Genomic DNA, 16,242 nt, shown 5'->3' with positions numbered 1-16,242 from the left:
AACCAATTTAATCAAAAGCCAGATAAACCCGGTTATTACATAAATCTATTTATGTCTGAGCATAAACAAAAGCACCAATATTGGCTTTACATTGAAGACATTATTCTTTCCATGTTAACATTTCCAGTGCTGTCAAAAACAGAATGTTTTGGGTGGCACTGGTCCTAATGTCTCTAGTGAAGAAATAGGCTGCATGTAAAAAGCAGATGTTGGCAGTGACATTTATGTATTTATATTAAAACATTTGGAAGATTCACCTATCCAGAGTGACTTGGATATTTATCAGTACAAGAGTAAATACAAGAAATACAAGACCATTAGAGAACTCAAGTTAAAGTTATGTCTGGTATTAACACAATCATCCAAAATAAAGAAGCTATATAAGGAGATCTTGAATCTCATCATCCTCTCAATGAGCTACAGACCCTCATTAAAAAAAGTGGTCAAAGGTTTGTGGAGGAGTGGCCGAACTGAGACCATGCAACTGACGACTCATCGGTAATGTGTCTGTTTAATCAAACCGTACTGCAAGGAGCAGAAACTACTGTTTTTGTTTTTACTTTGAGCTCAACAATTAATCAAGCGACATATTTTGTTTTGACAAAAAAAAGGCAAAAATGTGAACGAGCGCGCGCGCGTGTGTGTGTGTGTGTGTGTGTGTGTACTCACTGAGGTGGTGTTGGTGTTGGTGAGTGGGAACAGCACCAGCTGTGAGGAGTTGACCAGCGATGGCCATGATAGCTCTGCTGAGATTTTGGCCTGCACCTTTTTTTGCAGGTCTGTGTTCACTTCAAATATAGCTTGAACCCTTCATCAAAACATGATAATCATTTAGTTAATAACGAGCTTTTTTCTGACACTGCAGAAAACACTATGACCAGAAAATCACAATATAAATAAAAATCTCCTGTAAACTAGAGTGCAAAAATGACTTCACCACTGCCCAATCTTCTGGGTTGTGTTCTGGTGTGTACTTCACACTCACCCACCCGCTCGCCCACACCAGGACTTACTCTACGCCCGAGCGTTCCTTCAGCTCTCTCCATCTTTTCAAAAGCTTCTGATGTAGATCCACATCAGCATCCCAAATGTCCTCCTGCATGACCAAACTGTGGGGCCTCGACTCAGCTGCCAACCAGCAAAACAGAAGAAGCCTTCAATGCACACATCCATCATTAAAGTCCTCCTCAGCATGAGGAAGGGTGGGGGGGAAAGCAAACGCACGCACACACACACACACACACACACGCTCGCGCGCTCTCACACATACACACACACGAAGGGAAGGTGAACTTACATTTCAGCACAAATGGTAATCCTACATAACAGTGATCACCACACTGTAAACTTGCATCAAAATAAATATTTGCTACCTGTAACAGAAAAACACAGAAAAAAAAAGAGAGAGAGAAGGAAGAGGAATGAAACATGTGGCCGTCGTTGTGCTGTAGGTGGTGAGTGGGCGGGGCCTCGCCGTTGGGGCGGGTGTGGCGGAACAGAGCCAGGCACCTTGGACTTGTGCCTGGGCTCCAGCTCCACCTTGTTACTGCGTAGGCGTTTGTAGTAGAAGCGCGCGTCCTCCGTGAGGGAGAGTATCTGCTGGAGCCGAACCCTTTGGGAGAAAGAGCTCTGGATGCTGAGAGCCTGGTGGACCACTTTGCCCTGGAGAACACGAACACACACACAAACGTGCACACACACACACACACACACACACACACATGACAAATGGATGATGCCTGGTATCTAAACTGATGACGACGTCTGCTCAAAAGAACGCCGTTTACGGCAACGTGGTCAAAGTGGACTGGGAGACAATAGCTGAAGTAAACAGTGGTTTCATCGTGAAACAGTATTTAAAACAAAAACAAAAGGTATTCCACTGTAATGCACTGGTAACGAGCGGCAGCAAAAGACTTTTCCAAAAAAGCCAAAGATGATTCTAGAACAAACGTTTGGACTTCACCACAATGTTACCAAGTTAAGAGCTTCTGGAATCCCTCTCGCTACTGAATTTCAACAGCTCAGAAAACAAATTCTCAAGGTTATTTTTGAGAGTCTCTGAAGCACAAGACCACCACCTCGCTACCATTTTATGAGTCTTTTTCATCCCAACCAAAATCAACATTGTAGCCATTTGCCAACATGCTCACAGATAACTCGGATCATTACACATCTGTGAGGACATGATTGAAGCAGACACTATGAATCATTGGGACTTACTGGAAAAGAAGCAGCCATGATCATGTGTTTAGGTGAACAGCTTAATGTTCCCACAGCTATGAGGGCTTTTACTGGGATGGTCAATATCTGGAAGAGTCAAAGAGAACCAGAGTGAAATCTCAGCAACAGGTGTCGATGTCTGTGGTGGGTGGGAGAAGAGCACTGAGGGAGAATTCAGATGGATCACATACCTCATAGTCTGTAGTAATGTGAACAGCTCCGTCATACGTGCCCTCCAGGGATTTAGCCATCAGAGTGACTTTAAATGCTGCGTAGTAGCCAGAGGCTAAAATGACCTGTAGACACACAAACACAATTCATGACATGACTTTGGTTTCCAGAAGCTTTTACTACATAAACTCACATGAAGGGTGAAGTAAACTGTACTTTTAATAGATATGTGTAAAATATGACCAAGAATATGCAGTGCGTATGCTGATCACCATTCATTTCAAATGGTGTCAGCTGCCTGATTATGTCTCCGAGCATGAAACGTGGAACACGTCAGTGCAAGAACAGCTCTGTGCGTTCAGGAGCGGAATGTCCTGTTGGCCCAGCATGCAATACCCATACAGGTCCTGAAGTAGTGCGGGGAGATAAAACATTCTCGCTTTGTTGCGATACATTTTTCCTTGTTGACTATGATAAGCTTGGGCAATAGTATTCAATAAACATTTGTTTATCTGTGTGTCTGTTCTTTTACTGTTACAACTTTTCTTTCTCTCTTCTTATTAAACTTTCGAACTCTTTACTGACACCCGAGTGTTGTGAATCTAACACACTGCAGACTGAACAAATGTATAATGCTGTTTATAAACCCTGGTGGCTAAGATCCATGCCTGAAGGCGATATGAAAACCTTTACACCGTACAACAACTCTTGTGAATAACAATCTGCAGGTTTTTTGCAAAAAAAAAAAAAAAAAAAAAAAAAAGTTGTATTATAAGAGTTGTATTATAGTTGTGTTCACTTCTCACTTAAAGTAATAAGGAAATAGTGATTTGATTCATATCATGATATATATCAATATCGACTGATATTTAAAAAAAAATATTGCGCTAAGATTTTTCCCATATCGTCCAGCCCTAGTCTGATGTGTGAATGCTTCAGCCTCACTCAAAATATATCGCCCAGCATGCTAGAGCAATCCATAAAGCAAACAAAAAAACAGTTCTGAAGTCATCTAAACCTGATGCCCAAGGTTCTTGATAGGAAGTGTTTGTATTTACTCTGCAGTAGTCTTAATGGGAGGTGTTTGTATTTACTCTGCAGTAGACTTGATGGGAGGTGTTAATAATTATTCTGCAGTAGACTTGCGAGTGTCACATTGTCTTTTCGTTTTCTCTTCAGTGGTCACATGGTCTGCACTTACGGTTTTGTAATCGGCTGCTGAGGTGTTCTGCAGCTTTTGAACACGGCTCAGTGCGACCGTCCTGTTCCCTTTCTCCGTGCTCAGCAGCTCCATGGACAGACTGTCCCCAGTCACAAGCCAGGACTTTATTTCCAGCTGCAGAGACAACACGAGTCACTACGGACATCAGCTACATGGCAATAAAACAGCACAGCCACTTTCAAGGCAAAAGCAGCAATCTACAACACCACAAATGTCCAGTAAACCGTGTATAACCGTATAACCAAAATGAGTCTGTGGATCACGAACGTATGACTCATCTGAATGGTCGACATCCTATTAATGTCCCATTTCGGCATATATAACGTGACTGTGCACCACACACAGTTTCCACTTTCACCCGTTCTGGGTTAGTAAAACTGGCAATAATCCTGGAGTGCATGAGACACAGTTCCAGTGTCCATCACCCTTTGAAATGTGTCCCCAAGTCCAACATGTCACCCGACCCTTACCTCTATGGGGTTGCTATTGACAACCACAAACACCAACGTGCTGGTATCCGTGGCACTGAGGACCCCGTAGTCCAGGATGTGTTCCTGGGGACTGGGGGGCAGGACTACAGGCTGTTGAATGAACACATTAAAAAAATTACAAAATCAAACAAACCTTCTGCACCTGCATATTAACAACACAGAGTCAAGTACATTATGAATTAGTTTGAGATTAACAGCAAAGGTTTTCCTGTCCTTGACCACTGGTCTTCTGAAAAGCCTCAACCCCCATGTTCCAAAAATGTCTTATAGATGGTACATTCCACAGCAACAGTTATCCCGCAGTCACAGTTATCCTGCAGAGTTCTGGCAGTGTCATATTGTGCTAGTTTACCTCCAGAAAGCCAGTGTACGCCCTGACGGGGAGGTGAAATTTGGACGCGTTGGTGATGAGGAGGATGTTGCTGTCGATGTGGATGGAAGGACGCACAGGCCGGAAGAGGAGGGCGAAGATGTAACAGGACTGATGGGGTCGGATCAGCACCGGTCTGCTGAAGTTCTGCACCTGAACAAATGATCAAACAAAACCTGGCAAACCGCCACCTACATAGAGACTAATCCCAGCCTTTAAAAGGTGGTATGCATACACACCTGCTTAATGGTTTTACAGGTGAGCATAGTAGCTGAGCATACTGGATGGGAAACATGAACAGACTCCACTCACATTAAACATAGTCTTGGCATCCTCTGGAAGGGACACGTTGTGGACGCTTATAGCGAAGCTGAAAGTGTTGCTGAGATAGATGGGTCTGTGTACTGGTTCAACAGGGCTGTCTCTGATGTGGAACAGTGTGGCTGTGTGGTCAAAGCCAAGGTACCTGATGGACATCATGGAAAAATTAGGCCTTTTTTCCACACTACAGACCGTCCTTGTTATGATAATCAATCAAGCAAACCAAAGAAGAAGAAAAAGAAGAAATTATCTGACCCCTCTAACACTTCTGCTTGGTAGGGAATTTCAAGTTTCGAGTAACTTTTCTCTTTTGCTTTTACTGTTATTTTACCAGAAAACTGGTCTGGTCTTCTTGCTTTTGAAGCTGGAATGACAAGATAAAAATAAATGAATAAAAGTAGCTAATGCAACAAGGAGACCATGACAAATCTATAGGACATGAACAAATTTGCTCCGTAAATGAAGCCAAGTTTCTGATTCAGGTTCTGACTGAGTTTTGCTCAAGATATGATTTGTGTGTCAGTCTTTTATTGGCCGACACAGTAAGAGGAAGTAACTAGCTGAACTGATGCATCACCCTCCTAGAGTTCCACTTTACTAACATATTAAGCACTTTTTTCAAAAATATAAGCACTATATTTCGATTTAAAGGGAAAACATTGTGTGTAATTTAGGTTTAATTAGGACATTGCTGAGCAATTCACATAAGTAGGAAAATAAACTTGCGATATTTATAGAAAAAAATAAGCTCCAAAGTATTTTTAATAATTCAGCACTTCACTCACCATCAAAATGAATACTTGCAACTTTGGTATATCGAGACTCTCCTGCTTTTAGTGTTATCTGTTTGAACTCGACTGTAATGGCTTCATTCGATGGTGTTGGTCGAACACTCTGAGAAGTGCAAACATAGTGTACTGTAAATGGACATCAAGATAATGTTTAAAAATGTGCCATGCCAAGAGGAACAGAGGAAAAAAACGTACCATAATTGATACATCTTTTGCCCCGGAATTTAAAAGATGCAAATTTAATTGTTTTGGTCGATCTACAAAAGCAAGAAAGGATGAAAAGGCAGGAATTAAGTCTTATCCATAAATCATAAACCTCTACTGTATACAACCAAATGTTAAACTTCCTCTAAATCAGCACTGAACACACAACACCAACAAAACAGCCCCTGTGCACATTACACTACTCCCGATTTCCATATGCTTTTACATATATAGGTAATCCAAATGGACCCCACCTTGTGACCTAAGTGTACCAAAGTCCAGCATCTCTGTTGAGGAGTAAATCCCAGGGGCTGGGGAATGAAAAACAGACTTAGCCAGAGCTTCACAAGTTAGTAGCAGAAACATCAGGGCAGCTGTTCTGACTCAGGCCTAGGAGCATGGGCTTTTATCCTGACCGGAGGTGACCTCCACTTCCACTGGGAGGATGATGAACTCGTCCTCGTTTGAGGCGTTGGTTTTGATCCTGATGAAGGCTGTGTGGTTGTCAGCATCCCGTGAAGAGAAGCTGGCCCTCATCACACCCTTTGTCTCAAATGGGGCAATTTCCTGCACAAACAACCTTTAATCAACAGAGACAACACACTCGGGAGGAACATTTCCCCAGCACTCGAGGCTACTGGACCGTCACTGAGGATCTCGACTTTGTGCTCACCCATAATTTTTTGGTGCCACCTTGCTGACCAGTAGGAAGCTCCAGGTGGAGGTCACCACCACTTGAGTACATCTCCACGACCTGGAAGAGAATGGAACAGATGATAGCCAAAAACAACCTGGCAGCTTGAGTTCTGACCAGAAACGCAGCAAAACAAAACTGACATAATGTAGTACAAACAATTGTTATGGAAGTAGTAAGGTAGAAATTACCTGCAGTGGTTCACTGTGTGGGTTAAAGATGTTTATAAGTGGAGAAAAACTGCTATTTACTGGAACTCTGGCTCCCACAAAGGGCCTAAGTCTGTAAGGGTTGGGTATTCCCACACCAAACACCTAGATATCCACCCAAATACCACAAAAAATAATACACTTGTAACGGATTCAAATATTCCACATCGCCAGTTCACAATATGCATTAAATTACTGTGAGGAATATATGAGGAAACTTTGTGATATGATTTGACAAACACCAAATGGTATCCAATATGAAATATACCTGGTATGTGAACACTCCATGGTGAGATGTATTAATAAATAATGTATTTTCTACATTCCCTACTACTCGAGCTAGAAACACCACATCAAACGAGGTGTTCCCTCCTGGTAGAATTATCTGCAAAACACAAGAATGGGAGAGTGGCATCCTCAGATATACTCTGGCAACCTGAAATGGATACACCGAACACACCCAAGTGGTGGAGAACGAAATGGCTGTTTATCTAGCCCTAATTGCCAAACTGTATTAGTTATTCAGCAATAAGGGGATTTTGTTTGTGGATCATGTTTGGTTTTACTACAATACCACTTACACAAAACATTTTTATATTTAAGGGACATTTCTCCAAAACATACCTATTTATATATTCTGGGAGTGTGACGTGTTTCATAAGTACCCCTACTCATGTCAGAGCTATTTTGGGCTATGAGCAACCTTGCACTTGGAAATGGTTAGGTCAACTCTTCAGTCTTGATATGCTTCACTACTTTAGCCATGTTTCAGTTTTAACTACATCAGAACCGAATGCACATGGTTTGGCTTGTTTCATCAAACCACTGGACCTTTCTGGGCAATGTCTTTACGGGACATTTTAAAACCAGAGCCAGATATATGGTTTCACTGGAGCTGGAACTAAGCACTGTGTGCCAGGAGATATCCAAGAGCAGGACTGGACATAGCTTGACTATAGGACTGACCAAACATACCTGTTTCTGAAACCAGTTCACTAGGTTTTCTTGGAGTGGTCAGTAGTGGAATAAGAGGAGCTCTAATCAATAAGGGTTCAATCAAGTTAAGCAAGAAATTTGAAATGCAGAAAACAGTGTTCAAAACATGCAACAAGATCACTGCTTTTTATTGGACAGATTTGGCCTGTCTACATGACAAATCATGGTTGTTTATATAGCCAACTACGCTGTTTGGTGCTTGACTATGGAGATACTGAGTATTGATAAATAAATCATATGAAACTTGCTGTTTGCATTAAACTATCTTTGGTTTACTGTACAGTTCTCAGGTTTTATTTGTGATCTCTAGTTATAATAAAGGTTTTTTTCATTTTTGAAGCCTTCAGTCCACAATTCCATTTAATAGCAACAACATCTAATATCACCCTAAACATACTAAATCAAGACTTCTAAAAGTCACCACCATAACAATATAGTTTGAAGTCATTTTTGCCATTACCATACCACAATGTCATTAGGGGACAGAGCCTTACAAAATCCATCATATCTTTGGCCGATAGCGGTAAACATTTCTGAACTAGAGCTGGATTTATAGTGGAAGATGTCTGGCCATGTTAAATGAAAGTGATAAGGGGCTTAGAAGGTCAGCATGACGTCTTAATTTATGAACACGTCAAGAACAGGTGGGATATGCTTAATTTATTACCGCCTAAAATGTATGAGCACACACTCCACAATCGCACAGAGAGAACACCTTCATTGATTCTTTGCCTTCTGGTTAAACTCTGTTTAGGTGAATATGTTTTGAGATGGTATCATTCATACATTAAAAACATTGAAAGTTTGGATTATTAAAAGAGCTACGAGCTTCGTGTTCCCCTGTTTAAACCACACAACAAGGACCAATGGCAGTAGCATTCCCTACAGGCAGGAAGTCACTTTGGGGCGCAAAGAGGAAGTACAGAATGTCTTCTTTTTTAAAATGTTGACAGGAAGTCAACATTAACCCATTTGTTCCAAAGCTTCAAAAAACACTTCCAACAACTTCCCTATTCCACATACAACACTGTTGGCACTTTGAAGAGAGGCTCAGTACAGCATTATACTTACCCTACTCTGAAAAAAGGATGCATGAAAATGTGCCGTTGTTGCTGATATTGATATTAAACTAATTTCTTCTGAACTTGGATTGTGTAAATAAACTTTTTCCATTTTTGGCATACCAACAGGCCTGAGACAGAAAGGAAAAAAAGACTCAGAACAAGCAAGCCCACATGAAAACAGAATGTATTTATCTAAGACATGTCACATCTCCAATTTTCTTCAATAGTATAGCAATATACACCCATATATATATATATATACACACCCATATATATATATTATATATATATATATTACACATACATACATACATACATATACACATAAACCCATTCAGCCTGAAGGAAGCTTGTTTATAAAGCACCCATTATTTGCCACACACTCATGAACAATAAGGCAAGCAGAGGAGAGGAAACAACATATAAACAACAAACAAACAAAAAGAAACCACTGCTTGGCACGTGCCATCGGCAGCAGATTACAGGCTGAGATTTATGGTGGGCGTGGGGAATTTACACCAGTCTTTATTGCTTGCTGCTGAGAACAGGCAGGATTGCTCAAGGCTTCTGGAGCCTGTCATTTCTTACAACCAAGCTCAGCTGATAAGGTGTGGGCAGCAGAGAGACTGGCACATGCATCTGTGTTGGCCATAACCAAGTCCTGGCCCACAATGCTCCTAGAGCCTGTCCTCTCAGTACCGGTCAATCTGGCTTCTGAGCAAATGAACTAACATTCATGTCATCAAATGGGTGTTGTCAAGGAACGCAACAGTTAAGATGCATAAAACAAACTTATATCTAAGGGCTAATAAGCTTATTCAGATTTGTTTGAGACATGTGCTTCTTTACAAACAGATGCTGCTAAATTACTGCTTATATTAAATTATTGCTTATAAAAAATTCAAAACTCAAAACTTATAAAATATATAAATTCCTAGAGTGGAGCAAAGGAAAATGCTTGCTTTTATATTTAAATTATAATTTGTCTTTTTTAACAAACTTTAAACCAACAGTTCTCAGCTGGTAAAGAGTGTAATAAAGAATTATACAGTGACACCAAATTAGAATTAGACCAAAACACCTAAACATTTCCCAGTGAAGGCAGCTTGAAGTCTGCAAGTTAAAAATGAGGAAGTGGTGTTTGGTGGAACTCAACAAACTGCTTTGCTTAACTGGGCTGGCAGGAAAAGCAGAGAGAAAATGGGGAAAGCATCATTGATGTTGGAGATGTGTGCAAATGCTACTCACTGTTCATGAAAGTCCAGCATAGGTGGCTCAAACCGTATAGGTCTGCTATTACCCCTTTGTGAGGAGGCACTGCAGCGGGGAGAAAGTCCATGGGGAGAAAATGGGGGGGGGGGTCAAGAGAGAATAACCGCATGATGCCATTTACCTCAGCTTCAGAAATATTTAGACAGCAGAAACACTCACAGTTTCAGTCTACCCTTGTTATACAGGCTCCTGAACGTAGGTCAAAGGAAAACAATATATAATATATATCTTGGTAAATTGGCAACTTTGTGCCATTTCTTACCAACAGAGCCAAGAGCCATGTCTGATTTCAAGTTATGAATGCACTATACATGGACATTTTTACATCTCTAATTGCAATACAAAGCCTTTGCTACTAAAGCTCCTGGTAAAAAGAAAAACAAGCAATAAATAATTTTATTTAAAAAAGCTTTAGCTAAGGCTAAACTGCAACTGCATAAAAAATATTTCCCCCCGTCTTACCACAATGCAGTATCATTTAGCACAGATGAATTTCAGCAGCTCAAATGACCACAATGCCTAGCTACTTCGGGAGATGACTACAATAGACAATCAAAGGGAAACTTTCCCAAAGGGCACAATACAGAAGTCACAGACACCACGTTAGCGGATGGAGTCTCAGGAAACTGAGATGCACACCTGTGTCCCTCTGCACAATAGACAGCCATATGGAGAGAAGGCTCACCGCATCACCAAACGGATCCATTTGCCATCTTTCACAAGTTCTCCCCAAATTCCTGAAGTAACTGAATAACTACACAAACTGCACCATCTTTCCATTTACTAAACTTTACAAGTTTTAGCAAGTCTTAGTTTAAGCTTGTAACCTACTGAACAAAACGTTGTCCTGTGGTAATGTCAGTCAACATACACATTTCTGTTGCAGTGAGACTAGCCAGGCTGTGTAGATCCCAGTGCAGAACTTCAATACAAACAGCAAAACCCATCACCCCAAAGTGTATGCAACATGGATAAATGTGTTCCACTTGGCTGAAGGTGTGGTAGTGCATAAGCAAGGCCAGGCATTTTGGCCAAGAGAGCATAGACCTTGACACTTGTGCTCACCCCAGGTCAAGCTGGGATAAAGTGTGTGTGTAAACAGAACGGACAGATCAGCAGTGTCAGGATGACCTCCACCACCATGACAGAAAGAACCACGAGGCCAGGAAAACCGCTCAGCTGTGCTGTGGGTTAGAGCCCACACCTAATCCCACACTAATAAACCAGTGATTACACACGCTTATACAAGTATGCATGTTTCTTGTTTTTCCCCAAGTAAAAATTTCCAGATGAAATTTAAAAGGCTGTCTGAAGACAAAAAAAGGCATTTACATTCTCTGAATGAAACAAACTACACAATGAGGGGAAAAAACCACTGGCAGCTGTTACTCCCACGTTTCGGAACTTTATAGGTTAAAAAAAAAAAAAAACTAAACAAGAAGTGTAAATATTTTCTCTTTAAAATATTTCCCCAATTCACACAATGAGTTCGTCTGAAAGAGAGAGGCGGATACACATGGGGCATTTTTGACTGCGTTGGCAGTTAGTCAGATATCCAAGACCAGAAAACTGGCGTGCTGCAGTCTGGCTGGTGAAGTGACTGCTAAACCCCACTGACAACAAGAGAGCTAAAACACCAGTCTCTCAAAAGCCACTCTATGCATGTGCTTTAACATCTATGTGTGTGTGGACACAGGGCACAAAGACACACGACTTTGTGTCTGCTGATAATGGGACTTTTATTGTGGTGGGTAGTTCATGTGTCTACCCACCACAATAAAAGTCCCATTATCAGCAAACAAAGTCCAGTGCCTAAGAATACATAAAGCAAACATGCATGTTCTGACAGCCAGTGCATAGCTACAAAACAGTACCATTCAAACATTCTGGAAGCTAATAAATGTCATTGTGAGTGCAATAACTTATGAATATATGTAAATAATAGGACACATAGCACCACATGTTCTAGATTGATTAGATTATACAGTTCAAATGTGTCATAAATTGAAGTGTGTCATCTGGCATGTGATGTTAATGGCCTTCAGATGCTTGGCTTATTGTTTAGAACATTCCTCAATGGATTTCTATGGACGAGCATTAGGTTGCACAGGGGTAGCCCGTCTGAGGGCGTGTCCTACTCCACCAACAGCAAAGACAACAAGCCATAGGGGGAAAAAAAAGAAAAACTCTAGACAGTGACCGCTGGCCAATGCAGGTGCGTGTAGCAGAGAAAGGCTCCAAATGCACCGAGCTGGACAACTCTGATTGGCTAAATGACTGAACAGGTGAGCTAATACACAATAGTTGTTCTACTGGATTGAAGATTCCAAAACAAGACTGACAGGTCATTAAAAGGCATAAAAAACGTTTCCCCCCATACTGATTATTGTGCTTATGTGTCAAAAGTCGACTAGTTTATGGGATGAAAGCCCAAAAAGAGGTTGATTTAATGTAGAATTAATGTATTTAGCCAAAACGTGATCCAGGAAAGTGGCTTATCACCCCAAAAATTACTTTATTAGCACCTGAAGATCAGCATGTCTGAGATCCAATAAGCTCCAACATGCTCAGTTTCATTCAGCAAATAATGAAAAATATAAATAAATAAATCTCCTTTGGGGATGAATTAAGTCTTCTTAAATAGTAGTCTCAAATAAATAAAACAACTCTTACCTTTTTTGATGATATGAAGTAAGGTCAATGTCAGACTCTGTCTGTAAAAATGAAAATTTTAGATGAAATAAATTTTCCTAAATGACTGCCTCCTGATAAAAGACATTTATTCAAACTATAATTTTCTCTCAATTCACACTGGATTAGAGACATCTGAGAAAATGAAACAGCACTTAGAAGGTCATGGAGAAAAATGGAGCATCAAGACAACTGAGAAAAGGAAATAACAGTAGGACACTAGGATGTCTGATCCAAATTGTGTGCCAAGGGTCAAAAATAGCCACTCTGGCTGTATGAACATCTACTGAGGTTTAAGACCATCTATTTATGAGTGAAATGGCATGGATGATCATGTCTGCTAGGAGAGTTCAGCCTTCATCACTGATAGGAATATGAAATCCCGTGTGTGGTAAGGTTTTATATGCACTTTCAGAGGTGCTTCTTTACAAACACCCCCGAGGCCCCTCAAAAAAAATAAATAAATAAAAAAAATAAAATGTTAGCTCAGGTATGTTGTCTATAAAGCTTCACACAAGTAATAATGTATGCCAACCCCCAAAACACACCATGAAGTTAGCAAACCTTGATCACTCCTACTTTGACTGCTTGTGTTTACAGTCAGAGAAAAAATAAAAAAATAAAAAACAGGGGCAGTTTCTTCACACTGCCTGATTATTTTGGATCCTTAAAACTTCTTGTCCATCTCAAACAAAAAGGTTGGAGCAGCTGGGCACTGTGAACTCATCTTCTGCAAATGTAAACATGCACAAACCCTAGAGGTTTACCTGCAAGAGACCACCATCTCCGAAATGTAGTACCTCCAGGATTTTGTTTGACTGGATGAAAGCTGTGGACAAAAAACAGAGCAAACTCTCATGAGGTTTGGGTATCGGTACACAATGGCATGTACACTGATAAGAGTGTAAAGTGGCTAGGGCAGCATCAGATTCAGACACTCAACCAGCGAGCACCTGGGAGGACCGAAGAAAAGGGTCCGTTACAGTCATCCATCAGCACCAGTACCTTGATCTAACTGTACGGATCAGTGTTGTGTCATTGTGGCTGTGCTTGTACGGATACAACACCCCTTCATATTCACACAATACATAGGAAAAATCACTGTAAATGATGTGCAAGCTAAGGGGAGCTGGTGACAACGTTGTGAGCCATTAGCACGCCCATCTCCGGGTGTCGTTCTGATTGAGCTTTTACATGTTCTTATTGCTAATTTAGTGGCAAACAAAGTACAAATCTTCATGACTTATTGGAAGTCCGTATTGGACACATGAGGACACAAACTCTCCAAGGGTCTTTCTACCTTTTGCTATACAGAATTAGAAGAGTAAGTCCAGGAGACTATTGAGGAAACTTAGAAACATCCTAATAATGCTGCCAGTCTTCCTGAAGGAGCAGAGCTTTGGTCGGAAGGACATCAAAGCTTATGGCATTGATCACTGCTTTTAATTTAGCCACTGAAACAAGGGCAAATCACTCCATTTAAAGGAGGGAAATACACAGTACATGGCCAAAATTCTCAGACCAATATTAATCTTGCGGCATATAAATTATTCAGGCTTTATTGTTAATTCTACGTTTTGTCACCAAAGGATAAAGCAAGTGTATCTAAACAGTTTGGTATAATGAAGGCGGTAAAAGTGCAGGAAGGGACCCCAGAAGAGGCCACTGCATACTTTATGAGGCCTTTTACTGTAAGGGAAGGAAAACCTGCCTGCATGACATATGGAAAAGCTTACATTTTGACGTAATAGTCCTTATATTTATTTTTATGAGGACAAAAATAAAAGCAACACCTACAAAAAAATTATTTTAAAAAAGATTCAATCTAAAATGACCATTACAACAGCAGAAATCAGAAGACTAGGCCTAGCAATGTCTTACTAGTCAAGCCGCATTCATTGCTCAATACGGCAAAAGAATTTACGAACCTATATACACTGGATTTAGAAGCATCCCAAATCCAGACAAAACTGAAACAAGCATGATTTTTAAAAACCAACTTCAACTAAACTATACTTCATTTAGTACATATATTTTCCTAAATACCGAATCTACCCCACCAAAGATAGAACAGTGACAATTTTCTGCTTTTAACAAGATGGTGCATTCTGTAGCAAGAAGCAGGAGATGAAACCTCCAACAGTTTCAAAATGGTACAGAGAAATATTGAGAGGTCAGCAATTACAGACAATAACTGCAGTACCAAAAGAAAATGAATCTCTATTTGGAAAGGTGCAATGTTCATTTGGCTGATGGAATGCAGGATTGTGGGAGATTCTTTTCAGAGGGAGAAAATGTCCCAAGTGGTAATGTCTTTCAGCGCTGCAATAAATCTAAAATCAGTCAGCCCGGTTTTTGTTCCTGCCTTTGGTGTCACTCACTTGTCATCATTAGTCTTTTAAGAGGACCTCCTCAGGTGACATGAGCAGTCGCCAAGCACACCTGATCAGGTTACTCCTACCCGTCAGGCTGCCCAGTGTGTCTTTGGCCTTTGTGTTTAACATTCTGTGTATTTACTGTAACGCATTCAGTGCGTTTTCTGCTTCCTTCTGCACCCTTGCCGAACTGTCGGGCTGTGGATTCACACTTTGTCATGTTGTGTACCGTTTCTGTGTAGCACCATGAACCAGCAGAAATGACATCACATTCCAGTGTATATAGGATCACGGAGGAATGACACCGAACATGAAATTGCCCAACCTCCCATCTGACTATGATGTTAGAGCCATGTATGTATAAATGTATAGCTGCTAAAATGTTATTTGAAGACCTACACAAGAAGATATTAGACATAAATATGGATGCTTGGGGTCACAGATGCAATGTCTCACTGAACACCTCTAGAACTCTTCATCACACGATCTAGATCGGAGCTGAACAAGGTCAGAGTTAAATAGTTCTGTTGAATAGTTTCAACTAACAGTATGGAGGACACATACCGAGTGATCCAGAGTGGGTGTGAAGTTGCTTTTAGCCCAGAGAGAAGTATCTCTGTATTTATGCATTTTCAATTTGTTTATTTTTCATGAGCCTGGGCATCTATTGGCTGATCAGGCACATGCTCAATCCCCCCCCAAACAAGTCCCTCCCTTCCAATGCAACATGCTGCTGAATTTCGAGGAGTGTTCAGTGGTGCAGTCCTAGTAAAGAGCAGATATTAAGTAGCACTAGAGTGGGACAGGAGGGGAAACCGTAGACCAGCCCCTCAGATAACATGATCACTGACCACAAATTGTGGACATGAGGACAAAATCAGAAAGCATAATATGTGGGCTAACATTAGTGTGCTTAAATACATTCTCATACAGTGCAGATTAAAAGGTAGTGAAACATTCTATGGATGTCTGAATATTGCATTAAGTGAAAATTTGAGCTGCTGGACAGCAGAATCCAAACTACTGCATGTTTCTTTGTCCAGTTACGATCACATGGTTGTTTTATATTTGCAGTCCATTTACAATTTTCTGAGAATAAAAACAAAACAAAATGTCAATGTTTCTCTCAGTCCTGGGCCGCTCAAGGA

General features: G+C 40.7%; 1 protein-coding gene across 1 annotated transcript in view; it reads right to left on the bottom strand.

Annotated features, from left to right (window-relative positions):
- Window positions 1-16,242, bottom strand: part of tmem131 (transmembrane protein 131) — a 36,960-nt gene that overhangs the window by 8,126 nt on the left and 12,592 nt on the right. Inside the window, exons 2-23 of the mRNA XM_077015046.1 lie at window positions 13,487-13,548; window positions 12,702-12,742; window positions 10,005-10,073; window positions 8,764-8,884; window positions 6,965-7,081; window positions 6,679-6,801; window positions 6,467-6,547; window positions 6,210-6,360; window positions 6,048-6,104; window positions 5,785-5,846; window positions 5,584-5,692; window positions 5,054-5,162; window positions 4,790-4,943; window positions 4,460-4,630; window positions 4,087-4,197; window positions 3,596-3,730; window positions 2,415-2,519; window positions 2,224-2,310; window positions 1,510-1,662; window positions 1,298-1,373; window positions 1,014-1,128; window positions 670-808 (exon numbers count right to left, since the gene is read on the bottom strand). Of these exons, the coding sequence (XP_076871161.1) occupies window positions 670-808; window positions 1,014-1,128; window positions 1,298-1,373; window positions 1,510-1,662; window positions 2,224-2,310; window positions 2,415-2,519; window positions 3,596-3,730; window positions 4,087-4,197; window positions 4,460-4,630; window positions 4,790-4,943; window positions 5,054-5,162; window positions 5,584-5,692; window positions 5,785-5,846; window positions 6,048-6,104; window positions 6,210-6,360; window positions 6,467-6,547; window positions 6,679-6,801; window positions 6,965-7,081; window positions 8,764-8,884; window positions 10,005-10,073; window positions 12,702-12,742; window positions 13,487-13,548 (2,348 nt within the window). The remainder of the gene's footprint in view (window positions 1-669; window positions 809-1,013; window positions 1,129-1,297; window positions 1,374-1,509; window positions 1,663-2,223; window positions 2,311-2,414; window positions 2,520-3,595; window positions 3,731-4,086; window positions 4,198-4,459; window positions 4,631-4,789; window positions 4,944-5,053; window positions 5,163-5,583; window positions 5,693-5,784; window positions 5,847-6,047; window positions 6,105-6,209; window positions 6,361-6,466; window positions 6,548-6,678; window positions 6,802-6,964; window positions 7,082-8,763; window positions 8,885-10,004; window positions 10,074-12,701; window positions 12,743-13,486; window positions 13,549-16,242) is intronic.

This window comes from Brachyhypopomus gauderio, chromosome 8 (assembly GCF_052324685.1).
Source record: "Brachyhypopomus gauderio isolate BG-103 chromosome 8, BGAUD_0.2, whole genome shotgun sequence".
Taxonomy (NCBI): domain Eukaryota; kingdom Metazoa; phylum Chordata; class Actinopteri; order Gymnotiformes; family Hypopomidae; genus Brachyhypopomus; species Brachyhypopomus gauderio.
This window is presented reverse-complemented; position numbering and strand designations above follow the sequence as displayed.